This window comes from Takifugu flavidus, chromosome 19, assembly GCF_003711565.1.
Source record: "Takifugu flavidus isolate HTHZ2018 chromosome 19, ASM371156v2, whole genome shotgun sequence".
Classification (NCBI taxonomy): Eukaryota; Metazoa; Chordata; class Actinopteri; order Tetraodontiformes; family Tetraodontidae; genus Takifugu; species Takifugu flavidus.
Genome location: NC_079538.1, coordinates 2686086 through 2710233, shown reverse-complemented (window position 1 = coordinate 2710233; position 24148 = coordinate 2686086). Strand labels below are relative to the sequence as shown.

The window sequence follows — 24148 nt, the reverse complement described above, 5'->3', positions numbered from 1 at the left end:
CAACGATGATGCTATGACCCAAACGCTCCGACAAACAACACACAGCTTTGGTTTCAGGATCAGAGACGCTTTTTCCTCTCCAGCTTGGCCCCACAAAAACAAACGGAGGCCAGTTGCAGCCGGAGACTCATCGGTGTCGGTCCGATCCAGGTCTCCCGAAACCGCCGACACCTCTGACCGTCGACCGGCGCTCATCTGCTCAGATGACATCATCGCTGCTGGAATTTAGCGCTGAGACACAAATGGGAGAAGAAAGGAGCCACTTCAGACACGGATCCACCCTAAACACGGAGCTCACACAAACACCTTTGACGTTGATTTTAACAAGCAAAGATGGTTACCAGGGGGACAGACTCTCCATCGTTTTGACTGAAACTGGTGACCATCTCGACTTTCACATCATCAAATCAGAGTGAGTCGAGTCTTTTCCTCTGAGGACAAAAACACCTTCATGGCAGAAAGTGTGATAAAACACTGATTCTATATTTCCCTCATTAGCATTAGCCGGAGCTCCAGGTCCATCTGACTCCCATTAACAGTGGCAGCCAGGCGCTCACTCAAACCTCCATAAAAAGTTTCCCCTTGTTGCCTTTTGTCATGGAAAGTTGTTGGAAAGCTTGGAGGAAGGTTTGGGGGGCCTTTCTCGTTGCACTAAGCAAGTCTGCCACCTGCTGGTGAAGTAGGGGATGACCTACTTGAAGGTGAAAAGGTTAAGTGTCAGTGGAGGTCAACGACGACTTTATTGTAGCCTGTTTGTGTGTACTAATAATCATCACACACCAACACGGGTGATCTTGTAGGTCATTAAACATGTGAAATTATTGAGCCGACTCCTGAAAACGTTGTTCTGCAGTTCTGGGAGGGTTCTAAACACCTGGAAACATTGACCACACTTGTGATTTCTCCTCTTCTCTACTGACATAAAAATCTATATAAAATCAAACTCTTCCCAGTTGGAACTGTGGGAAGTCCTCAGCAGCTGTGAGCGTGTTGTCAGATTCAGGTCCAAGAGAAACAAGCTTCAGCTGATCAAACCCAGATGACAGCAGCTACAGGTTCTGACTCATGTACCAGAGGTTCCAAAGGTTCTGCCTCTGTGGCCAACATTGTGTAATCGTGACATTCCTGCGTCCTTTGATGTCCACCAGCATGAGTCTGCAGGACATGTGTTGACTGTGTGGCTCGTGTTTGGAGACGAATCCGCAAGGATGAAACATTCTGACATTCTGTCACGGCTGAACGATGAGTGAACTGCTGCAGCTTTGATCTTTCACATTTGATTTGGCCCAAATCATCTGAACCATCTCCATTCTCACAGGGAAAACAAGAGTTGGTTCTGAGGCCGAGGCTGACACAGTCACACAAGGAACAGGAAACTTCCACCTAACTTCTCAGCAAACATCAGGCGGGCAGCTTGACCTCTGACCTCGTCTCTGCAGCAGCATGAACTGATGGGGATTCTGCTGAACCTGTAACACACAGGTGTTCACTGGTGAGCTCTGGGCCCGCCTGCTGCAGAGCAACTCAGGTTCTGTCCTCTAGTCGGTTGCTTTGTGGACTCAGTCAGCAGAATTGCTGTGGACTGTGGCAGGGTCTCAGATCAGTACTGAAATACATCACATTTTCCAACACAAAATCATATAATGTGTATGTTGTGCAGGGCTGTAGCTCCAAATGCCCCCTGGTGGCCAACTCTGGTACGACACCAGATTTCCCTTTACGACAAGTCATTGAATACATTTCATTAATTGTTGCTGCATGCGCTAAACATGGGGAGAGTAAATCACAATATTAAAGGTTTGCTCATAAACACCCTCTTTGATTTTAATCCATTAACTTGATGCGTTCGGATAATTGTCATACGCACAGAAGATTAATGCCGACACAACAATTCTGGCTAAGAAAAGGTCCTGGTGGCTGTTGTTCGGGATGGGGGGGAGATGAATGAATAAAGAAATAAAATAAATAAATATAGTTTCTTTTAAACTAAGGAAACACCATGAAAAACAGATTATACCAAGTAAAATGTTCAATTTCAATATATTTATTCAACATTCTAGTGTCAGGTAAAACTGATCAGAATCAAAGCAGAACACTGAAAACTCTTTTTATAGTAACAATCAAGAGGCTTCAGTTCTGCTGTGTATTAATCAGGCTGTTCATTTGTAATTTGTGGATGAATTCCTCCTGGTAGCTGTGCCAGTTTAAAATCATGATCTATATCTATCAATCCATTGATTTTCATCTTGATTCATCAGTTGATTATTTTCGACCAACAAAGTGAATTTTTTTTTTCTAGTTTACACTTCTGAAATGTATCTAGCAGCTGAAGAAGACGAGGAACAGAGCGGGCCATAAACAGCTGAGCAGGATGCCGTGTCTGCTCAGCGCCGCCGCGTCGTCAAAGATGCTTCCAGTGCAGTCGTCCTCCAGTTCACTGCAGAGGTCACTGGAGGTCAGCTCCTTCCTCCAGTCTGAGTTGTACGTCTGCGTTGTCCTCCGAGCTGTCAGACAGGGTCAAAGATCAGCTTGCCACTCAAGCTTTAACATAAAATACTTTGGTAAAGTTGAAACTCTTAAGGAAATGTCAATCTATCCATCGCGTTTGAGGCCATTTTTGATATCTGATATCTGAAAAGAATGAATGTTTCCTTACATGTTTCATAATAATCATATATGATCACGCTGGCTTCCTGGACTCTGGCAACCTTGTTCTCGACGATCAGGGGGAGGGTCAGGCACATCTCCTCAGTCGTTACCTGGAAACACGCATCTCGCGCTGTTCTCGGTTGTTCACTCACTCAGACAGACAGACAGACCACAAATCCACAAGCTTACAGAGTCCAGGTACACGATGACTTTCCCTGGCATCGTCTCCACTTTTTTAACAATGTCGTTGGTTTGAATTCCGTCTGGGGACAAGACAAAGCCGCTCAGCAGTCCGACCTCCATGAGGGCCATCCCAGTAGCATTCAGAGACAGACCCTTGACCAGACTGCCGAGGCGAGAGAACAAGCAGAAATATCACCCACTTGAGACTCCAAATAATGTCAGTGAGGTGGTTACCAGGACAACGCTACACCGCTTAAGTTAAACATTAATTAGAAAATGTCTTCAGCTTCTTCACAAGTACCAGCAGAACCCGGCAGAATGAAACACAGAATATCCTCAACCTGCCACCTGAGCCAAAACATCAGCAGTTTAGCTCATGTCAGGTGTCCTGAGGTGGCGCCACAGTATAGCAGAGATCAAACCTGGAGCAGATGAACAGGTGAGCAGCATGTGAGTCCAAGTCAAACAGCTTCACATTCAGATGGAAGGCCTCGGCTTCATGTGTGTCTCGCCGTTTCCTCATTAGCCCATGGCTCCACACGTTGTAAAAGACGTTCAGCTGGCAGGATAAATAAGAAAAAAGCCACAATGCTATCAAATATGTACATATCCACAATGTGCAAACAAGAATTAAATTCTTAATTTTGCTGAAAACAGGGAATAAAACCAAAATAATGAGAGTAAAAACCATACATATAAGCATATTTCTAAACAAGAATGACAATCAAAATGTAATTTGAATTAAATGGTCATGTAATCTCTTGTCACCACAGTGATTATGCAGATACGATGACGTGAATATTGACCACTAGGCGGCGCAATTGAAAGTTCTTCTGTCCTACCTGAAAGAGAGCGAGGCCCCGCCCCTCTGCAGTCACCTGGAGGTGGAGCCCCTCCTCCGCTTCGATCTAAAAGAGAATGAAGCTAATTTGAGATAAATGGCCTCGTTTGGGGGCATGCAGCTGGTCTGACCTGCCGACTCTGATGAAGCAGGTAGTTGTTGTGGTCGATGTAGAAGACGGCGACAGCGGCGGCCTCATCCGTGTCCACCCTCACGGTGAGGTCGATGTCATGTGACTGGCTCAGTGCTGCCCACGTGGCCAGTGCCTGCAGCGCCACCACCGTGTCCTAACCAACAGAAAGTCAGAGGATTGCCATGGTAACCCCAGTTGCCATCTTTATGTTTCTTTTTTAAATCCCCCGATTGCTCTTCTTCCAGGGAAGGTCTGCGTCTGTGTTCCGGGTTTCCGTGTCTCACCTGAGTGCCCCTGAAGCCCCCCCTGTCGTTGCGCTGCTGGCTGAGCCACTTCATGAGTTTCACGCCTTCCGCGATCCGACCAAGTTTGTGTTGGGTCAGCAATACGTAGGCCGTCATCTCGATGTCTGCGGAGCGAGGTTGCCACGACGACGACGCGCCTGCATTGGGGGAAGACCACGTGGGAACGCCATCTGCATCCACACAAAACCGGAGAGAATTGACCTCGTGTTGGGAATTACTTCTTTAAATGTAACAGCACATCCTGATGACTGGGGAAAGTAGAGCCACTAATCTGGAATGGACAGCCCATAATTACCTTTCAGCTCAGCTCGTCCGATCAGCTCCTGCAGTGCGGTCTCGGCGCTGGAGCTGCCGGCCAGAGCCAGAGCGTAGGCAACCAGGCTGAGGCTGTAGTTGCTGGTGATGCCCAGTGCCAGACGGGTCTCCAGGAACATGAGCGCTTCAGTCACCTGAGCACCATACTGACCCTGACAGGTGAGAACAGGAAACGGGTTTGTGAGGTCCAACAGCTTCAAGATGAAACTTCTCTCTGTGGTTAAATGCTGGAGGCTTTATTTGATTTATCTGAAGCTCTCCTGTGTGGTAAAGACGTTGTAAATGTTGTAAAGATACAGCCCATGAATAAAGATGAAGAGTTCCTCACGCTGATGTTCTGGTCCTCCATCAGAGCGATGTAGACATAGGCTGTGAGGGAAACGGGACCGTCCAGGCCTCCTTGTAGCTCTGTGTGGATTACTCTGCCATGCTCTTCAAATCTGCCATCGACTCCCTGCTGGAAGATCAACCAGGCTGCCACCGTCTCCAGCACGTTGGCTTCGATGCTTATGAATGGCCGCGCCTGCAGGAAGCAGCGCAGCACAAAGGCCGACAGCCTGCAGAGACCCTTGGTCAGTGTTTCGCAGGTGTTTTTCCACAGGTGCAACCGTGTGAGACGCACCAGGTGCTTCCAGCTGCGTCGTTGTTGCCGAAGGCGCTGAAGGAGCCATCGGCCCTCTGATAGGTCAGCTCTCGTTCATAACCTGGTGAGGAACGCATGCGTCATCGGATGTGGACAACGCATCGGAAAAAACCATCTGCACAGGAGAAGGACCTGAGGTCATGTACGCGATGGCTCTGGCTGTGGTCTCGGCATCCGCCGTCCCTGTGGCGTTCAGGTACTGCAGCACGTAGACGTTCGGGGCAAAGTTGATCATGTTCTGTTCCCCGCAGCCGTGAGGCATCCGGATCAGATCCTCCAGGCCATTGATGGATGGACCGAGAATGTCGCCTTTGGGACAAATCAGGCCACAATTTATTTGATTTAAACTTAAACTTAGACTTAAACTTACCAGCAGAACGTCAGTGTTGCCGACGGCAACAGTAATGACTGAGACATGCTGAAAGCCGCTGGAGTCCAACAGACCCAAGAGGACAGAAGATCTCAGTGGATCTGGTTCTTTCTCACTGTGAACGTACCCACGACCGTCACTGACACCCTGTCACTGCCCATCACAAAGTCAGCCGGGAAGTTGAAGGTCACGTGTCTGGAAAGGCTGGGCTGTGAGGAGGACACCTCCAACAAGAGGGAGGTGGAGAAGAACTGCTCCAGTCCTTCAGCCTGCACAAACCCAACACAGATGCCTGTCAGAGAGCTGCAAACATCACATTTCCCTTTTTATTTCGTGCTTCGGTTCCAAAATATTTTCACTCCTGGTGCAAACCAAACTGAGAGAGGAGATTTCCTCCAGCAATATTGGCCATTTACAACACCTTTCAACACTTTTTCACAACTGTGTCTGGTAATTCCAAAGGCACCTTGACGGTCACTGTCCTGCGGACAGAGTCGGACGCTGTCGGCGTCATGGCTTTCACAGAGATGGGAATCTCTCCAAGGACCAGCGGTCTGATGGGAATGTGGACGGATGCCCCGCCTTGACTCTCCACAAACACACGGTTAACAATGGGCGCGGTGAGGCCGTTGTGGTCCGGGAAGACGAAGTGGAACGCGTCACTCTCCGCAACAATCACTGTGACCTGACAACAAAGGCAGTGAAAATCCACCCGCATCACCTGAGATGCAGGTTTTTCTGCACAAAGATGGCAGAGAGGGACACAAAAGCTGATTGTTGGAACTAAATATCAAATTAAGAGGGGGAGGGAGGATTTCTAGTTTTACTGCTCTTGTTGCAGATGCAGAGGCTAAAGTTCAGTCGTTGTGCCGATTAAAAGAAGAACTCACCTACCAGCAGTGTGACTATTAGACTAACCTCAACGTCATGTGGAAGGTAGTTGAACAGAACCACCTCCAGCAGCAGCTCCTCTCCTCGGATAACGGAGGCAGGAAGATTCAAGGACAGGAAGAAATCCTTGAAGACTCTGAGCTGCAGAAAAAGCAGGAGGAAACCACCTCAGCAGGTAGAAGAATAGACGAAAAGCTCATCTAGAGCAGGATTAAATACCTCCACAGGCGCCTCCCCAAATCCCAAACCGAGGTTCTCAGACATAACGAAGGCAGTGGCGACCCACGTGGTCAATCTGTCTGGAACAATCGCCTGGATGGCTGAGGAAACCGAATCACTGCAAAAACAACCCCCAAAATGTATGTTCTTCATTACAGGAGCAATATGACCACAGCTGAGAGGCTTTTCTAAGGTTTTGATCATGGAGGCTGCACCCTGTGTTGACATCCGTCCAGATCCACGTCTCCTGAACGTGTCCCCAGATGTTCTCATCTTCCTCCATACCGTTTCCTTCCTCCTTGTGAACTCGTCCATCCTCTGCTGCTCAGAGGATGAGAAGGTTCATCTTTAATACTGCTGGATCACACTGAAACATTTGAAAATTCATCCTTAAGACTTACGCAACACTTCGAGAGTCGGGCGATGATTTTGTGCGTGCAAAGTGGCATCAGTGAGGACCACCAGGTCACAAATCTGCACAGGTTTCACAACACAGTAGACGATTTCAGCGGGTTCAGACAAACAACCAATCGAAAGGATGGACACCGCAGCTGTTTCTGCAACACCCACCTTGAACACAGAGTACGGATCACCCATTCTGAAACCGAAATAAGCCTCGAGTGATGACAGCCCATAGTGCGCCATCTCCTGAAGTACCTGTGAAACCAACACCAGCGTTATGGCAGCATCTGTTGTTGAAGCTCAACAGAGCGGTAAAGCATTATTGTTGAAAACCTCTGTGACCCAGCTGAAATACAAGCCCGCCACATTCACAATGGCTTGATACTGGGATGCAGACTGGGTTTCACACAAACCTGTTGGGGACGTTTTGTCAGGAAAACCTGGGCGTAAAAGGAAAATTACTCTTAAAAATAAAACCCAGAGGAGCCTGAAGAAGCTTGTGGGACAATGACACTCCACCCTGTAAACAATGCTGCTGATCATCCTCCTCAGCCTAGGAGAGCAGCGGGAACATCTCAGTAGATTCATGCATCCAAAGGGGACCTTCTGCTGGTTTGTTCGGAATCATTTCATGCCTCTGAATGTCGTCTCTCTTTGGTGGCACCCTCCTTTGATGACCCAGCTGTGTTTTTAGACCTTGTTTGTGGAATTAATGTATGTTTTGGGCTAAATTGAGGATCCAAACCCCTGCTGTGTCAAACTGGTATCACAGCCTGCCGCAGCAGGCGAGACAGTTAGCTGGACTGCTAGCTAGCTGGGAACTGGCAAGTGTGGAAATGTTTGAAGAAGAGCTTCGGCTAATTTTTCAACATAACATGTTCATTGCGACAACGCTATTAGTGTTAGCTTAGGTCAGCAAACAACGACTCACACTATCTTTGTTGATGTCGTGGTGTGAACCCTCCCTCTTTGTTGCCTTGTCAACCACCAGTACCGCAACTAGAGAGGCAGGCTCCGCCGCGGTGACCCTCAGTGCCACGTCTTCTCCAGGCTCCACCTCAGTGTCGCTCCAGCTCAAAGACACCTGCCGGTCATGGAGCAGACGATCTATCAACAGCTGATCTCAGGTCGGTGGTGAAAAATGTACCTTTCACCTTGTTAAAGGTTTGAGTGATGGGCAGCTGCATCACGTCATTGACAATTTCCCCACTTGGATGGACGCAGTAGACGAGGATACAGGCCAGCGGAGCCCAGCTGAATTCTGGGACCAGAGATACATTCGCAGTACTTGTCCCAGCAGAAACCACCTGATCTTTGGCCTTGACCTTCACACAGAACACACAAAGTTGGCCCTTTTCCCACATATTAGGCTTTAACATTGATTCTTTTGGGATGAAAAACACAAATAAAAGATTTATTCCTTTTATTTAAATGAGAGAATGATTTCAGAGTGCCACTGTGTTACTCACCAAGTAGTGAATCTCCGACACTGGAAAGTTGCTTTCGATGTGCAAGGTGACAGGTGAGCCTACCTGATAGAGAACAGGGCTATCATAAAAGGGCTCTTTGGTCTCCTAGGAGTCTCTCTGGTTTACCTGCACAGGTGTGGGAGGCTTCTGAATCTGCAAATATGAGTGACTGGGGGAGGAGTAGGTCCTGTAGAGCTGCAGGCTGTTGTGACTGTCCTCAAAATAAGCCTGAACACAGAAGGAACATGTGTGTGACTGACTGTTTCCGGAGGTAAATGCAGGTGGTCCAATTATACACTCTTCTACAATTAGTTGCCTAAAGAGACTGATGTGATTTTAAAAAGTAATCTTACATCAATTGTGAGCATTTCAGTGTTGTTTTTGATCGGAATATGCAGGTATATAAGTCCATCAGCGGGGATGGGAAACTCCATTTCTTCTGCCTCAGTAGGAGAAGGGAGAACTGATGAGTTTGATGTGTGAGCACGCAGTTCCACCATCTCATCCACCTTCCACGTCTGGGGATTTTGTATTTCTTGCATCACTGACACACGAACAGACTTCTCTTGATCCTCTGCTGACAACTGCTTGTTGTCATATGTAGATATTTTCAGCTACAAAAGTAGAGAAAACAGGTGAAAATGTGCAAAATGTAATCTGTCTATGCAGATGACACTCTCTTATCCATTTTCTTGTCCATGATAGGATAATATTATATTCCAAACTGAAGATTAGTTGTTAAAGTATCTCTTGATTGGAAAGTGAATCACAAATCATGAGAGAAAGGATTTGATTTACAGATGTTTAATACCACAATGTCACCGCTAAATTTGTACAGTGACATGACAAAGAATAACATTGTGCTCACCGTGGCAACAAAGTTCAGAGCTGGTCTTAATATCTTGGTGTAACTCTCAAAGCAAATTTCATATCTGAATCTTGCAACGGACACTGTTGTGACACTGTTGCACGTGAAGCCTGAAAGATGAGAAGAAGATCATGGTTTGTCTGATTATGGGATGTTTAATGACCTGATGGTGAAACAGACAACATACACAGATGTTGGATGTGTTACCTGTAAGGTGTTCTGTCACGTGCACCACGACAGTCACAGCCTCATCGTCTGTGTATCCATCGTAAAACGCCATTCCCAGGTGGCTTTTTTCCATGTGCCGGTGCGCCGGAATGTCAAACATGAAGTCGGCCATTCCGTCAATCTAAAAAACCCTTAATTTCAGACTGTTGTGATCATCAGTCTGCTTCTGTTTGCCTACCACAGATTAAACACCGGTACCTGCATGTGCTCGTAAAAGGCATCCTCGCGACCATGAAGATGGTAGATGAAGGTCACGTTCACGTGTCCACGGACAGCTTCACCGTACAGGTACCTGCCCAGACCATAATATTATCACCATCACATAAAAGTAAAGAAGATTTAATAAAAACAAAAATGAGTTCTGACTTTGCGTGAACAGAGCCCTTCAGAACATCGTTGCGGTGAACCCGTTTTGGCACTTCTATTTTAACGTTGAACTCTGGCAAAACTGTAATCACACGATGAAGGAAAGGTTAGTTATCTGTAGTTGTCTGTGATCAAAGGTCAAAGGTCAGTTCCAAGGGAACCCACCATATTTAGCCACTGTGAAATGATTCTCAGTCCAAACACCCTGGGGAAAAAAGCTCTTTGTAGATGAATGCTCATTTGTACTGGCCATAATTGGAGACTCGGCTCTCAAATGTGCGACACACTCACTGCGACGTTGGCAGTGACGCTCCACGGACCCACAGGTGGGTTTTCAGACAGCTGAAACTCTTTGGACACGACTCCGTGGACGCCTTCCACATCCAACCACTGTCTGAGCAAATTTCCTCTCGGATCCTGACACACGTCAGCAGAACTTCTCAAGTTAAATCGAAACTCGTCTGACAGGATGTTGGAGGCTGCTTGTGCATGGTTTACCACTCACTCTGACTGCGATGTCCACGGAGCCATTGTTGGGTTTCCCATCAAGTTTAATGGACACCACTCTGATCCTGACCGCCTGTCCTGGACAATAGCTGGGTTTGTCCATCTGAATGAAGGTGGAGACGCATTTGGGGTCGAAGTGCAGCTCCGTCTTGTTGGAGAAAACCTCAGCATTGTCGATGTAACCTCTGACGTTCAGGTAGTAAGGAATACGGTGGCTGAACTCACTCTGCTGGATCTACAATGGACAACATTCTGTTCAGGAAGATCTGGATACATGTGATTATTTATGATCATAGGTGTTGGTTGTGTTGGTTTACTCACTGGTGGCAGAGTCAACAGTTGGGTTGAGCCTATAAAACAACATCATTTAGTTTCAAATAGTTAAATGTTGTATTTGTGTTTGGCTCATGATGTTGAGAAGCATTGACCTCCTTTGATGGTGGTGGAGTTCATGGCCACCTTCTGGTCTCCATGAATAATGTCAGCAGATACGAGGTGGGGTGAGGAGCTCAGGATGGTGACTGATATGGATGTGTGGGCGCCAGGGTGGAGGGATCTGGGGGCCAGCAGCAGGTAACAGGGCTGATGGTTGTGGCTGAAAAGACAAAATGGAACCTAAAGATCTGAATGTTAAACTGTTTGTGAAGACCAAATATTGGTTGTCCACAACATAATCAACTCATAACAGCGTGAGGATGATTGAGGTGTGATTACCTGTGTGTGATGCTCCTGGTGGAGGTGATCGCCATGAAGCCAAGGAGTCTCCAGAGCTGGACGCTCGTCATCGTGAAGTTCACCTGTGGAGATGCAGCTCACCACTGGAAACTGCTGACAGCTGCAGACTTCATACCTTTACATGGCTACGCCCACCTGACCTCCTCCTCCTCCAGAGCATCACCTGTGTCGGTTTACCTGAGCCCTTGGGGGGGCTTTGTTTAGCACCTGAAACTGGGTGTGTTGGGAGATTTGCAGGTTGACAGTTGACAGTTTTTTTTGTTTCTAACTGAAATCTGAGGCTCTTTTCAAACAAACAAAAAAACCATTCATTAAAGTCATAACTTGTGTGACGGCCCGCCCATGTGTTTTGTTTTGTTTACCCAAAGACTGGGTGGGTCGTCAGTGAGACTTCACCTGCGAGCTGGGAGGAGCCAGAGGGCATAAAAGGGGCGGTTCTCCTTAGTCTCTCTCTCTCTGGCTGGGCTGCTGCCACCATACCTCATGGCTGTCTCATCATTTTAGTTTGGGTTTGAATCCTTATTTCAGCACTCTTTGGGTTTCTTAATAAACATATCCAGATAATTTGATCTTTCTGTGTGCTGATTCCCTCTTTTTGTTACAACTTTGAGCCAAGTCGTAACAAATGGGGGCTCGTCCGGGATTTTGAAAATCCTTGAAGAAATGGTTGTCAGGGTTTTCTTGGCAGTTGATGTTTTCCAGGTTTAAACACAAATGTTGCAGGGAGTTTCACATACTGTTGTTGATGGTTGGGTTACCCAGTTAGAGAGGTTTAGTGCTTTGTCCACTTATGGTTTTAGAAGTTTTTGGCCTGGTGTGCTTCAGGGCAGGCACTAGGTGCTGGAGATACCTTTCCCAGTAGGTCTAAGGTGGTCTGGGTGACTAGACCTGTTGTTTTAGTTTGTTATTTTGGTGCACTAGTGTGGTTAGAGCATTTGTCTCGGGGACACTTCCAGGACTGTCAAGGTGGGCTGCCAGCGTGCTGGTCGCTTAACCGAGTCACTGGGCTTTGTGTTTAATCTTCCCACCACAACCTTTGCATGAAGTCTAGGGGTTGAGTTAGCTAGTTAGCTCTCTGGTTAGGTAGGTAGCTAGGGGAAAGTTGCTCCACATGAGACTGCTGTGTGCACACCAGGTTGACTAGCTTGTTGTGTTGGTGGTGAAGGTGCTTAATTGCCTTTAAGCCGAGCACAGGAGTGGTGCCATTCTGGACCTCTTCTGTATGGGGGGGGGTGTGACGGACCACCCATGTGTTTTGTTTTGTTTACCCAGAGACTGGGTGGGTCGTCAGTGAGACTGGTTTCACCTGCGAGCTGGGAGGAGCCAGAGGGCATAAAAGGGGCGGTTCTCCTTAGTCTCTCTCTCTGGCTGGGCTGCTGCCACCATACCTCATGGCCGTCTGATCATTTGGGTTTGGGTTTCTTAATAAACATATCCAGATAATTTGATCTTTCTGTGTGCTGATTCCCTCCTTTTGTTACAACTTTGAGCCAAGTCGTAACACTTGGTACAATCAGTTCTGAACTGATTTAACGAATAAAAGATTCCCGTTTATCTCTTTTCTAAATATCAGAGAAAATGGTTGTAATTCACAGCTTCAGCTGTAAGTGGTGATAAATAACAGGAATGCCACAGGTAATCAAATAAAATGACAAAATTAAATGTGTTTTCATTTAATGTCTGAAGATTTTTGGCGCAAAGATGTTAATGACCATAGTGTAGTTGATAAATGTGGTTACTAAAAATGCATTTTCCTCTAAATCAGTTTAATCTAATGTTCAGTGATCTAAAGAATAAGTTTTATGCTTTATGCTTGTTTTATTGTTCAGGAGAGACACTAAACTAAAGTAAGAACTAAACTGAATTAAACTCTGGGTTGAGCAAATATTATGATTTTGAAGGTATTTGTCCAAATGCAACTGGTCAAGTCAAGAATTGTAAATAATTCCTATTCAAACCTTACAAAATTACAAATTTTGGTTTGTATTTTTCACATTTTTAAACGCTGCTGTTGTCATGATATATTATACTGTACTGAAAACTTGGACTCACAGCCTTCATGAACAGTTAGAAGTGATCTTAAAGCTCTACTACTACTACTAGTAATAATAATAATGTTTATTTATACAGCACATCTCACAGAAAGGACTCACAAACACAAAAGGAAAATGAAAGTTTTTTAAAAATGTTTTTAAAGGATCTGACGGTTTGAATCACTAATTCCTGGAGGACTGTGCAAGACTGGAGAACTTCAAGGAGGGTTTTTGTCTCTGCAGGACAGCAGTGATGTTGCTGTCCTGCAGAGTCCTTTAAGGACACAAGGAGACCTGGAGACAAGGTTCAAACAGGACCAGCTGGCCATCATGGGGACGTCTCAATGTGGAGATCAACACCTTCAATACTTAGACCAGCTCTAAATAAGTGTGCAAAATCAGACGTTTCATTATAAACAGATCCAACGTCCAGTGGAGCAACCTGGATCACTGCGACAGGTGATCAGCTGTTGGACCAACTGATCCATCTCTGGTCCAGCACAACAGACCGACGACTCATCGAGGATCGGTCCAGAAAGCCCTGGCAGGACGTCCTGGCCAAGGTTCCCTGGACGGTCCTGGGGCGGGGAAGGGCTCGGACGGGAGGACGCGCTGAGGCGGCGCGTCCGGAGCTGCGCCATGGAAGGAAACCTGCCGCAAACACAGAAGATCTGACCGAGGACCAAGTCTGTCGGCTTGAGAGCATCGCAGCCGGTTTGAGGTGGGATCGTGACAAGGAAATTAATAAATAAAAAAAGTTAAAAACGGTAAAAGGCGCCATAGATGAGGCGCAGACAGTAGACGCCCGCTTTATTCGATAGACTATTTCATTCTTTATTGTAATTTTATCTAATTACTCATTATGATTTTTCCCCCCCATGGGTGTTTATTGGTTGTTGTGACGACGTCTCAGATATCTGGATTCGTGTTTGTAAAAACAAAAATAAGACCCTCCTCTTCCAGGAATAGGTCAGAGGCAATGGCTCCTCCTGCTTCCTGGACTGTTTTCGCAGAAGTGAAACTAAGTCGCTCGCCGCACCACAGAGCTAAAATGGCACAGAAAGCCGTCGAGCTGGACCAGGAGAGTTTCTCTTGTTCCATCTGTCTGAACCTACTGGAGGATCCGGTGACGATCCCCTGCGGACACAGCTACTGCATGGGCTGCATCAAGTGTTACTGGGAGGAGCAGGTAATCCACAGCTGCCCTCAGTGCAGGTCTGCCTTCACACCGAGGCCTACGCTGCTGAAAAACACCATGCTGGCGGTTGTGGTGGAGCAGCTGAAACAGCTGGGGTGCCAGGCTCCCGATGGGAGCTACGCTGGAGAGACCGATGTGGCCTGTGACGTCTGCACTGGGGTGAAGCTGAAAGCCATCAAGTCCTGCCTGGTTTGCCTGGTGTCTTACTGTGGTAAGCACCTCCAGCCTCATTACCAATCAGCCACCTTTCAAAAACACAAGCTGGTGGAGCCGTCCAAGACGCTGCAGGAGAACATCTGCTCTCATCATAACGAGGTGATGAGGATGTTCTGCCGCACCGACCAGCAGCTGATCTGTTATATTTGTCCGGTGGAAGAGCACAGAGGCCACGACACTGTTTCAGCGGCGGCGGAGAGAACCGAAAGGCAGAAAAAACTGATGGAGGTCCAGGAGAACATTCAGCAGAGACTTCAGGAGCGAGAGAAAGACTTCCAGGTCCTCGAGGCGGAGGTGGAGGCAGTAAATCTCTCCGCTGAGAAAGCGGTGGAAGATATCGACAGATTCTTCACCAATCTGCTCGGAATTCTGGACCAAAGATGCTCTGATGGGAGGCGGCAGGTCAGAATCATGCAGGACAACGAAGTCAGCCAAGCCAGAGGGTTCCAGGAAAAGCTGCAGCTGGAAATCACCGAGCTGAAGAAGAGGAACGATGAGCTGAAGGAACTCGTCCTCACAGAGGACCACAACCATTTTCTCCGCATATACCCATCGCTGCTAGGATCCGGAGAACATGCAGATTCACCCAACACTAAAATCTGCCCTCTGAAGTGCTTTGAGGACTTGACAGATGGTTTGTCAAAGGTCCAACAGAAGCTACAGAGAATTCTGGGTGAGGACTGGTCCAACACTGCAGACACGGCCACGGCGATCACGACGGAGCTTTCGCCAGCACCGATGCCCCAGCCCAAGAGCAGAGCAGAATTCCTGGTGTATTCCTGCAACCTGACCCTGGATCCGAACTCGGCACACGCCTTGATCGTTTTATCTGACTACAACAGAAGAGCTACCTATATGTCCTACGCTCAGCAATGCGACAGTCACTTCAAGAGATTCCTGTACTGCTGCCAGGTCCTGAGCAGAGAGAGGATGGCTGGACGCTGCTACTGGGAGGTGTCCAGGAAGGGCAGAGTGTACGTGGCGATGTCGTACGGCTCCATTCTCCGAGGGGCATGCATCAAGGAAAGCGGTTTTGGCTTAAATGAACATTCATGGGCTCTGCTGTGTGAGAGAGGCACGTGCACGTTCTATCACAACAGTGTCCCGCATGCCGTGTCTGGGGTTGGATCCAACCGGATTGGGGTGTATCTGGATCACAGCGCAGGAATTTTGTCGTTCTACAGCGTCTCCCAAACCATGACGCTGCTCCACAGGATCCAGATGGAATTCACTCAGCCCCTCCACGCCGGGTTCCGCTTTTATAACAACTTTGGAGACATGGCCGAGTTCTGCACTTTCCAGTGAATTGTTGCAGGACAAGATCAGGTTTTTCCTTCAAAAGTTGTTCTAATTTTTTTTTTTTTTTTTTTAAACTGCATCATGTGGGGAGCTGATGTTGGTGTGTAAACTTTGGCGGCAGGAGAGAATCGAGGCTGCATCAACCTAAACTGACCAACATTCAAAGCTCACGGCCATATTTCAGACGTTCTTGATTGAATTATGCACTAAATTATGCACTAAACAAGCGTGTCAGGGGTTTCTAATTAATTTTTAAACTCTTCCACCCTGGACATTTAAAGGTCCTCCCTTGGGTAAATATATGATTCAGATTCCACATTAACTTTGAATAATAAGGATCCTTTTTTGTGATTGTACAATGTCCCTTGTAGGTCAAGGACAAGGTTCAGAGGCTCAGTTTGTGTCGCCTACAGACAGAAACATGGAGGAGCCCAAATATCAGAACATTACATCTCAGGTTTGGAGATCACAGACGTGGACTCTGGTTTCTCTGCCCATGTGGACACATCGACTGGATCCAGCAAAGCCTGGAGGTGAAAGGAAGGACTGCATAGAGATGCAGAGAGGAGCACCTGATCTTCAAAATTTTCAAACAACAAACAAACACGATGCTTTTACAAATAAATAAACACAATTCATAAAATAAATTTGGTGTCTTTATTGAAAGTAGAAATTGTGGGAAATTGACAAGAGGGACATACAGAGGAAGTAATCTGGACTTTATGGAGCCATTTTGTAATCCAACATTTCAGCGTTGGGGTCCGGCGGCTGGAAGACATGAAAGCAGATTAGATCTTTTCTTTATTACAAAGAGTTTACTGTCAATGAGCTACAAAACGCAGCTGGCAGCACTTTTGTTGACCATTGTTGGCATGAATGCGGACGACTGCTGCTAGATCATATTGGATTTCTCTCTCCAGTGGAGGTGGAAGATCTTTACTTTTTCTTTATCATAGTTAGAAAAGCCATCGATGCTCTCTATGTCACCTGAAATTTGTGCCAAACATGATGTAAAGAAAGACTAACACAGGGGCAATGCATGAGAAGGTGGGAGGAAGTAAATTTGAGCCCAAATAAGAATATTTAACATATTTGTACTGCAGGAAAACCATTTAACAATCAAAATTCAACACCTTTAGCTTTAATTGCATGAATCAAAATAAAACCCAGAGGATTGAAAGCCAGCTTGGTAGATGCTCAATCAAAAACAAACACAGTCAGCAGCATAATTGGGCCTGATTCCTTAATTACACGTTATTTTTCTTGTATCATAATAATGATATTCATGTCGCATTAGTGATATGAAGATAATTTCCCATAACACCATCACTACGAGTTCCCCCCTCCACAACAACCACTAATAAAAAACTGTAGCTTTTAAGGGTGATTTGGTGAGTAAATATATGTCTTTAGGACCTAAAAGGCATTTACGACCCTGCGAAATCGAAAGTCTCAAAGCTGGTGACTCGTCTAATGCGTGTCGGTCCTCCTGTCCACACGGGGGCGCCAACGCTTTTCAGTTGGACTGATGGAGTTTCCTCTGTGAGGCGAAAGGATCCCCAGCAACACGCCAGGATGACAACATTGAGACCGTTTACATGTGATGATTTATTTAAGTTCAACAATATGTGAGTGGGGTTTTTCCCCATTTATTCAATAACTCTTCGTGTGCAATTTTCCGTTTCTGCGAATTTTCACTTGCTTGTTTTAGATGGTGTTTAGCTGCACTAGCATGCTAACCACAGACCACTGTATGTAGCATATAGACGCTTAAAGGTGTGCTACCATGCTAGTAACTGTGACTAACTAAACTGTACTGTTTAACTGTACAAATGTACTGTTGGTATGTAATATCACGTTTCTGTCACATTGCTGTTAGAATAAGGGCTAATCTAATATAATCTACTTCACTATTGTACAGTAAAGAATTCTGATGTCACAATTGTTCTTTGTCTTTCATAAGTAATGTGGACAGTGAAAAGTGTTGCTTTCTATCTTTTTTCCAAACAGAAACCTGGATCCTCTGACAGAAACTGTATCCTTTGTAGTGATGTAGCCATAAGCTGCAGTTTTAAAACTGATGCGCTTTAACATAAATGCTGAGATATGTTATATGAGATATGTGCAGTTTCCTTTGACCTTTGACCTCCAGTATGGAATCCCATTTTACCTGCAGTACCTGGCCCACTGGCCGGAGTACTTCATTGTAGCCGAGGCTCCGGGTGGTGAACTGATGGGCTACAGTAAGTTCTGCTCTAATACATTTCGTTAATGTTTGATACTCTTTCTTAATGATTGTGTTTTATGGAAAAGGCCTTAAGTTGTGGGACTTTTGTGCATGAAGTGTTTTATTTACTTTTAGATAGTGACATTTATTTTTGATGCTGTTTTTATGCAGTCATGGGGAAGGCGGAGGGATCTGTGGCTCGTGAGGAGTGGCACGGTCATGTGACTGCCCTCTCAGTGGCCCCTGAGTTCAGGCGACTCGGACTCGCTGCCAAACTGATGGAAATGTTGGAAGAAATTTCGGAGAGGTTGGCAGAATATACTTTCTTTACTGGCACAAATATCAATATATGAAGTGCTGTCATTATTTAGCATTCCATGTTTTCCATACTGTTTAAGAAAGATTTTCTTTAAATGAGCCAAATGCAGATTAATACCTTTATTTTCATATTGTAAATTAGGTCCAGATCTTTCAGAATCATTCATAGTTTTACTCCTTGTGTTGGAGTTTCTTCCCAACATGGGTAACATCTGCTGTGTGGCATCCATTAACACCCCCACAAGTTCAAAAAATTCTGAATGTTGCCTCGTCCCTTAGGAAGGGTGGATTCTTTGTGGATCTCTTTGTCCGAGTGTCCAATCAGGTAGCGGTCAACATGTACAAACGTCTGGGCTACAGCGTCTACAGGACCGTCATCGAGTATTATTCAGCCAGCAACGGAGAACCAGACGAAGACGCCTATGGTGAGTCAGATTAGGTGGCTGGAATATGGATGGTTAATGTTGTTAATGGCAACAATTTGTTGTACATACGAGTTTAGTGAGTCCAAGTTTGTCAATTTATTTACAAAAGTTTTGAATTTCAGTTGAGACATGAATCATCTGTGCTGCTCATTAATATATGACAGCAAAGTTTTGGATTCTGAGCTGCACCTTATTGAAATAGATCCCTGCATTAGTCGAAGGGGGCAGTAGGGGGCGCCATAGCACCAGCACAGCTGAGCGTGTGTATATCCCGTTTCAGACATGAGGAAGGCGTTGTCCAGGGACACAGAGAAGAAGTCGATCATCCCGCTGCCCCACCCCGTCAGACCAGAGGACATCGAATAACAGCAGTTGGTGGCTCTCTGATCGTCCCGACTCAGACGCTGTACATAATCTCTACCGTAATCTCAGAGAGCCACTGACTTCAGCACATTCAGTTCATTTTTATTTCCCCAAATGATAAAAGGATCCACTTTGATTTCCTGTAAATTTCAAATGAACCTTTAATTGTTTTAATGGCACACAGATAAAGGAAACGTACAATAAAGACGCTGGCTGCCATTTGTGTCTGTAGAAAAACGCCATTGACTGAAAAGTTTAGTCTTTCTGTACGTCCTCGCTCGGTTTGGATTCCTTCTCTCCGCCATCTTCACCACGACTGTCGCTCTCGCTGCTGCTGCTGCTGTCCTCATCGTCCCGATCATCGTACGTTATCTCAGGTTTGTGTTCCTGTGCTGCGTTTGTGTCCGTGTCAGGGGAAGCTGCCTGTTTGCCAGCAGCTGTGGATGTTTCTTCCTCCTCTGGAGCCCTTTCAGGAGCATCTTCCTCTATCTGCTGCTTCTTCCACAGTTTCACCATGGCCAGCAACTTTCGGTTGGGTTGGTTCGCTGCATCCTCGGGGAAAATGTAGTCGTAGTATTCCTCCCAACCAGCATCAGACTGGAAAAACCACAGACTCAAATTAGAATTTTTTTTAAAAATATATTGGACTGTAAACTTTACAAAAACCCACATTCATCAAAATTTTACTTTAAATGTGATCCTTCTGGAATAGCTTTATATTTCTACATGATTTAATTTGTGCATTAAGCTTTCATGAGGTGCCAAAGTTCCAATATTGGTTTAAATCCCGTAGTCGTCTGACAGAACAGGACTGCTCTTACCCCGTCTTCAGCTGTCAGCTTTCTCCTCTTCTTCACCTTCTCTGGCAGCAGTTTTCTCACACGCTCTATCGTGGCGTCGCTGCCAAACTCTCTCTCAAAGTCTCGCCAAGACTCGAGCAGCAGCAGTCGCTCCTCCTTCTGTTCGCAGTTCCTCAGGCTCTTATTGGCTTCTTCAAAGACCTGGCGGCACCTCTGGAGCCGCTCTGGGTCCTCCACCGACAGTTCAAACTTGGCAGAGCTGATCCAGACCTGCGGGACAGGAAGCAGTCAGCAGAGAACTAGACGTTGTCTTTCAGAGTTGCTCGAGTTCTGCATTAATTTAACAGTTTCACCTTGACGTGTTGAGTGCGCTGCAACAGCCTTTTGTAGAGATTCCTGGTGTTTTCATACTCTTCCTGCTCGATCTCAAAGTCGATGTAGGACTTCCACAATACCTGAAAAATCCAGAGCAAAGAGCACCATGATTTTAGTTCCACGGTTTACTGCTTTTACTACATGAGCTACTCTGATATTATATAACAGATCATTATTTCTGACACCTCTGGCATGTCCAGCCTCGGCTGTCCGATGGCGAGCTCAAAGATGGCCCGGGCTCGTTCCGAGTCTCCCAAAATGGTCTCCAACTCCGCGAACTTGATCCACGTGGTGCAGTTCTCTGGGCTGAACTCCAGGTACTTCTCATACAGCTTCCTGCAGCGATCAAACTCTCGCAGCTGCAGCTCCAGCTCGATGTAGCCCTTCAGTAGTTTGTTCTTCGGACATTTGCCAATAGCCATTCCCTGTGCAGTGAAGAAGCTCTTAGCAAAAATCTGGAGTTTCAACATTTCAGAGTTGATTCTCGGTGTCAAAAAGTGATGTGGTAGTTTGGAATCTGACCATGGTCTTCCTGGCTGCCTGTAGGCTCTTCTGCCGAATCTCAAACTGAGCATAAAGAAGCCAGATCTTGGCAAAAGTGAACTGAAACAAAACAGAATTCACAATTGTTACATTTGAAGGAAAAAGAACTGAGGATCTAGCCGACCATTCTTATGCCAGGAGCAGTTTCACAGCAGAGTTTGGCACTACTCCAGTCATCTTATTGAACTGTTAGTTTAGAGAAACAATTCCACATTACCTTTTTGTGTGGGATGAGGTCCAGACAGGCCTGGTACACCTGCCGTGTTCTCTCCGGGTCCTGATACATGACATTTAAATGTTCCATTAGTGATATTCAGAAAAAAATACATTCCATCATTTGGTGAAATGCAGACTGGTGCTACTGATCTGGCCTTTCAACATGATCATTACATTATTAATGAGGTTTATATGCTTAGAAACAAAAATAAAACTACAGAAAGTTGTTTTAGAAATGATTAAAGTTCTAAGTGTGACCTTGACTTCCAGCTCTTCATACAGAGCATAGTTGATCCACAGGTAGATGTATCGTCTCCAATGTCTCTTCTCCTGGATGGGTGGGATGTTGGCGATGGCTCGCTCATAAACGTCTCTGACCGTGTCAGGGTCGGCGTCGTTCTCCACCAGACGAAGGTAGTCGAACCAAGCATCATAGTTGTGTGGATTTGCCTGGATAGACAAGAAGACAGTCGGTGTTGCTGTACAAGCTTCAGACTTCCCCAGAGAAAGCTCGTCATTGTTTACCTTCACTTCCTCCTCGTACTGGAACCTTCTCTTGCTGACAATGACGTCCTCGATCCCCCTGCGGTCTCCAAACTTCTTCTCAAACATGGTGTAGTGCTTGAACAGCTCCTGTGCCTCTTGTTTAGGGATTCTGTCCAGAGAGTATTTATAGATCACGCGAGCACGTTCAAACTGTGGAGAAAAAGACAATTATTGAAGTTCTCCTCAGTTCTGACCTCCATTCTTAGAAATGTTTCAGACCGGCTATATTAAAGACAGTTTCAGGCTCGTGCCAATAGGACAGGACAGCACTGTCTTGAGTACAGCCGGGATCTCTGTTGTGCTCAAACCTCTTTCTGGGTCTCCTCAAACTTGGCAAATGCCACAAAGAGGTTCTCCTCAATGTGATCCTCTCCGAAGAACTCCACTGCCCGTTCATACACCTTCCTGCTATGAGCGATGTAGCCATGTCTCTCTTCGAAACGAGCATACTTGATCCAGTTTTTAACTGGAGGATGCACCATCACAAGTATGGCAGAGTTAAGGAATTAACAGTTAGGAGTTGAGACAGAAAAACAAAGTAGAGGTACAGAAGCCTGCAGTGCAAAGCAGAGAGCTCATCATTCATCGCCATAGTAACTGATGCTGCAATTCATTTGGAAACATTCGATTAAATTAGTTTGTCTCAGACACCTCCTCAGGTATAAGCATTGTCAACAATAGGATATATCTCTCATAAATAGTGCGAGCTTTGTCCACTTCCTTATAGCGCAGCTCAAAGTTGATGTAGGAATGCCACGCTTGCTCCTCAGGCTCCCATTCCATCCAACGCTCAAACACCTGCCGACAACCTGCTGGGTTCCCCAACATCTCCTCCATGTATGTGTACTTGTACCTTCACAGATAAAACACACCCATTGTTCATTAGACAGTTGTAGTCCACTCACTGATCACTGTAGCAACATGCAGCGAGCTGCGTTTCATCCGTCCTCACATCACTACTAACAGACGGAGCTCAGTCACGTGATTCAGCAACACATTAATGCCAGTCGTACCAGAACTGGTTGGCTCTTGGGAGGATGGTGATAGCTCGATCCCAGATGTTGCGTGCGTGGTTAATCTGGCGGTTTTTCATCTCCATCTCTGCATACTTCAGCCACAGTGTCACGTTTCGATGCTCGACGTCCAGCGCTCGCTCGTAAATAGAACGAGCCCTGAAACCAGAGGAGGAAGATCTATGAGTGAGTCCGTGTTCCTGTAGGAACTCTGGCAACAAGAGTCCTAACTCGCTACGATACCTCTGGACCTCCTCCAGACTTTCTTCCCATTGCGCATATTTTATCCAGTTGCTGATAACAGTTCGATTCTTTCTGATGTTGTCCTCAAACGCCTGAAAGAGAACAATGGATGGCAACAGGTCAAACAGGCTTCTTAGTTGTAGATATTGTGATTTAAACTGGACATGTGATGATGTTGGAGAGTATGAAGACACGTGGCCCTTACCTTCCTCTTCCTCAGTTTGTAATCATTCAGCTCCTCTTTGTCAGTGATCTTCTGTTTTGGTGGTGGCGGCAGCAGTTCAAGCTCTCTTTCTTTGGCCTCCCTCAGCAGCTGCTCAGCAGTAATCTGAATCTCTGCAGGAGCTTTGTTCTTCACCTGAAACAGCTTGTCACTTAGTTCCAGACAGAAGCAACATAAACTAGACATTTCTGAGGGACTAAAGATCTAATTATATTTCTTTAGTCATTTAGTTTGTATTCATTATTGAGTCAAGTCATGGACTGAACTGATTCATGGAAGATTTAGCTGCGAAATATATATATATAATTAATTTTTTTTACTCAAAACAGAATTACAGAACGACACATCAATGACCCTTAAAATAGAAAATTTAAAAAGTAAAAGCCATCAAAAAAATAAATTTGATTAAGTGTAAGTCTTGCGGGAATTAGAAAACTATGTTAGATCATCCCTACGTTGCCAGACATTAGGAATCAATAAAAGTAATATTAAAATGTAATAATTTACATCAAAAAAGAAGTTTGCTCTCATAAATCACGCAGAAAAGACAAGTTCTTATTTACATAAGAACTTGACTGGGACAAGGACTTTAATTTATAAAGCAAGAGTTAGAAGAAGATTCTGGCACGACCTTGATATTAAAGCACATTACAAATACTTTAAAGGGAAAATACAACCGCAATTTTGCTCCAAGAGATTTCCGCAAAAGTTAGCGCTCTTTTAGCACGATGCTGCTAGCCGAAGTAGCTCATGGTTCTCTTCTTACAAAACCTTTTCTTACCTTCGCCACTTTTGGTATCCGCTGTTTCCCCGCAGCCGTGGACGCCATCCTGCCGACTGGTTTACTCTAAACTTCACCGAAGAAATGAAAGTATTTTGACACGACAAAGCTGTAGCGGCTAATCATACGTTTTTACGCACGTCCACCTCCGGCAGCCATGTCACTACCCACAATGCTTTGAGAACTCCCATCATGCTCTAGTGCA

General features: G+C 45.8%; 4 protein-coding genes and 1 long non-coding RNA gene across 6 annotated transcripts; 3 read left to right on the top strand and 2 right to left on the bottom strand.

Annotated features, from left to right (window-relative positions):
- Window positions 1-2028: 2028 nt before the first annotated feature.
- On the bottom strand, window positions 2029-14079 carry cd109 (CD109 molecule). The gene is made up of 34 exons (XM_057016189.1): window positions 13330-14079; window positions 11104-11407; window positions 10818-10984; window positions 10711-10739; window positions 10388-10624; window positions 10174-10299; window positions 10048-10087; window positions 9883-9964; window positions 9715-9808; window positions 9496-9637; window positions 9289-9398; window positions 8774-9034; window positions 8547-8648; window positions 8421-8483; window positions 8106-8276; window positions 7883-8035; window positions 7120-7206; window positions 6951-7023; window positions 6765-6870; window positions 6550-6667; window positions 6358-6471; window positions 5906-6124; window positions 5567-5708; window positions 5202-5378; window positions 5049-5130; window positions 4755-4983; window positions 4407-4578; window positions 4091-4281; window positions 3805-3960; window positions 3675-3740; window positions 3255-3391; window positions 2839-2995; window positions 2657-2759; window positions 2029-2504 (listed from the first exon to the last, which is right to left on the bottom strand). The coding sequence occupies exons 2-34, from the start codon at window positions 11172-11174 to the stop codon at window positions 2320-2322; spliced, it is 4362 nt and encodes a 1453-aa protein (XP_056872169.1). The 5' UTR covers window positions 11175-11407; window positions 13330-14079; the 3' UTR covers window positions 2029-2319.
- LOC130515738 (uncharacterized) lies at window positions 11236-12786 on the top strand. Its single transcript, XR_008947248.1, has 2 exons — window positions 11236-11440; window positions 12615-12786. It is a non-coding gene; the product is annotated as an uncharacterized LOC130515738 (long non-coding RNA).
- Window positions 14080-14120: 41 nt separating the features above from the next.
- Window positions 14121-19585, top strand: LOC130515735 (tripartite motif-containing protein 16-like). Of its 2 annotated transcripts, XR_008947247.1 has the most exons (3): window positions 14121-15897; window positions 16242-16315; window positions 19571-19585. XR_008947247.1 is itself a non-coding variant. In XM_057016196.1 (2 exons), the coding sequence occupies exon 1, from the start codon at window positions 14137-14139 to the stop codon at window positions 15874-15876; it is 1740 nt and encodes a 579-aa protein (XP_056872176.1). In that variant the 5' UTR covers window positions 14121-14136; the 3' UTR covers window positions 15877-15897; window positions 16242-16517. The 2 variants fall into 2 exon arrangements, 1 of the variants encoding a protein (XP_056872176.1); XM_057016196.1 differs by lacking the exon at window positions 19571-19585 and having other exon boundaries at window positions 16242-16517.
- Window positions 17363-19422, top strand: naa20 (N-alpha-acetyltransferase 20, NatB catalytic subunit). The gene is made up of 6 exons (XM_057016198.1): window positions 17363-17498; window positions 17881-17905; window positions 18023-18113; window positions 18269-18404; window positions 18695-18840; window positions 19121-19422. Exons 1-6 carry the CDS (start codon window positions 17446-17448, stop codon window positions 19204-19206), a joined length of 537 nt encoding a protein of 178 aa, XP_056872178.1. The 5' UTR covers window positions 17363-17445; the 3' UTR covers window positions 19207-19422.
- Window positions 19335-24123, bottom strand: crnkl1 (crooked neck pre-mRNA splicing factor 1). The gene is made up of 14 exons (XM_057016195.1): window positions 23944-24123; window positions 23145-23297; window positions 22940-23031; window positions 22697-22855; window positions 22370-22536; window positions 21992-22170; window positions 21663-21833; window positions 21396-21587; window positions 21139-21198; window positions 20901-20981; window positions 20564-20803; window positions 20357-20458; window positions 20025-20273; window positions 19335-19800 (listed from the first exon to the last, which is right to left on the bottom strand). Exons 1-14 carry the CDS (start codon window positions 23989-23991, stop codon window positions 19459-19461), a joined length of 2235 nt encoding a protein of 744 aa, XP_056872175.1. The 5' UTR covers window positions 23992-24123; the 3' UTR covers window positions 19335-19458.
- Between the last annotated feature and the right edge of the window lie 25 nt (window positions 24124-24148).

Coding starts and splice junctions, on each gene's coding strand:
- LOC130515735 (XM_057016196.1), top strand. CDS start 14,137: ATGGCTCCTCCTGCTTCCTGGACTGTTTTCGCAGAAGTGAAACTAAGT.
- crnkl1 (XM_057016195.1), bottom strand. CDS start 23,991: ATGGCGTCCACGGCTGCGGGGAAACAGCGGATACCAAAAGTGGCGAAG. Junction 23,298..23,943: donor GGATACCAAAAGTGGCGAAG/GTAAGAAAAGGT, acceptor AAGCTGTTTCAG/GTGAAGAACAAAGCTCCTGC. Junction 19,801..20,024: donor AGCTGACAGCTGAAGACGGG/GTAAGAGCAGTC, acceptor TGGTTTTTCCAG/TCTGATGCTGGTTGGGAGGA.
- cd109 (XM_057016189.1), bottom strand. CDS start 11,174: ATGACGAGCGTCCAGCTCTGGAGACTCCTTGGCTTCATGGCGATCACC. Junction 6,668..6,764: donor TGGACGGATGTCAACACAGG/GTGCAGCCTCCA, acceptor TTGTTTTTGCAG/TGATTCGGTTTCCTCAGCCA. Junction 5,131..5,201: donor CATCGCGTACATGACCTCAG/GTCCTTCTCCTG, acceptor GTTCCTCACCAG/GTTATGAACGAGAGCTGACC.
- naa20 (XM_057016198.1), top strand. CDS start 17,446: ATGACAACATTGAGACCGTTTACATGTGATGATTTATTTAAGTTCAAC. Junction 17,499..17,880: donor TTATTTAAGTTCAACAATAT/GTGAGTGGGGTT, acceptor TTTTCCAAACAG/AAACCTGGATCCTCTGACAG. Junction 18,405..18,694: donor TTGGAAGAAATTTCGGAGAG/GTTGGCAGAATA, acceptor CTCGTCCCTTAG/GAAGGGTGGATTCTTTGTGG.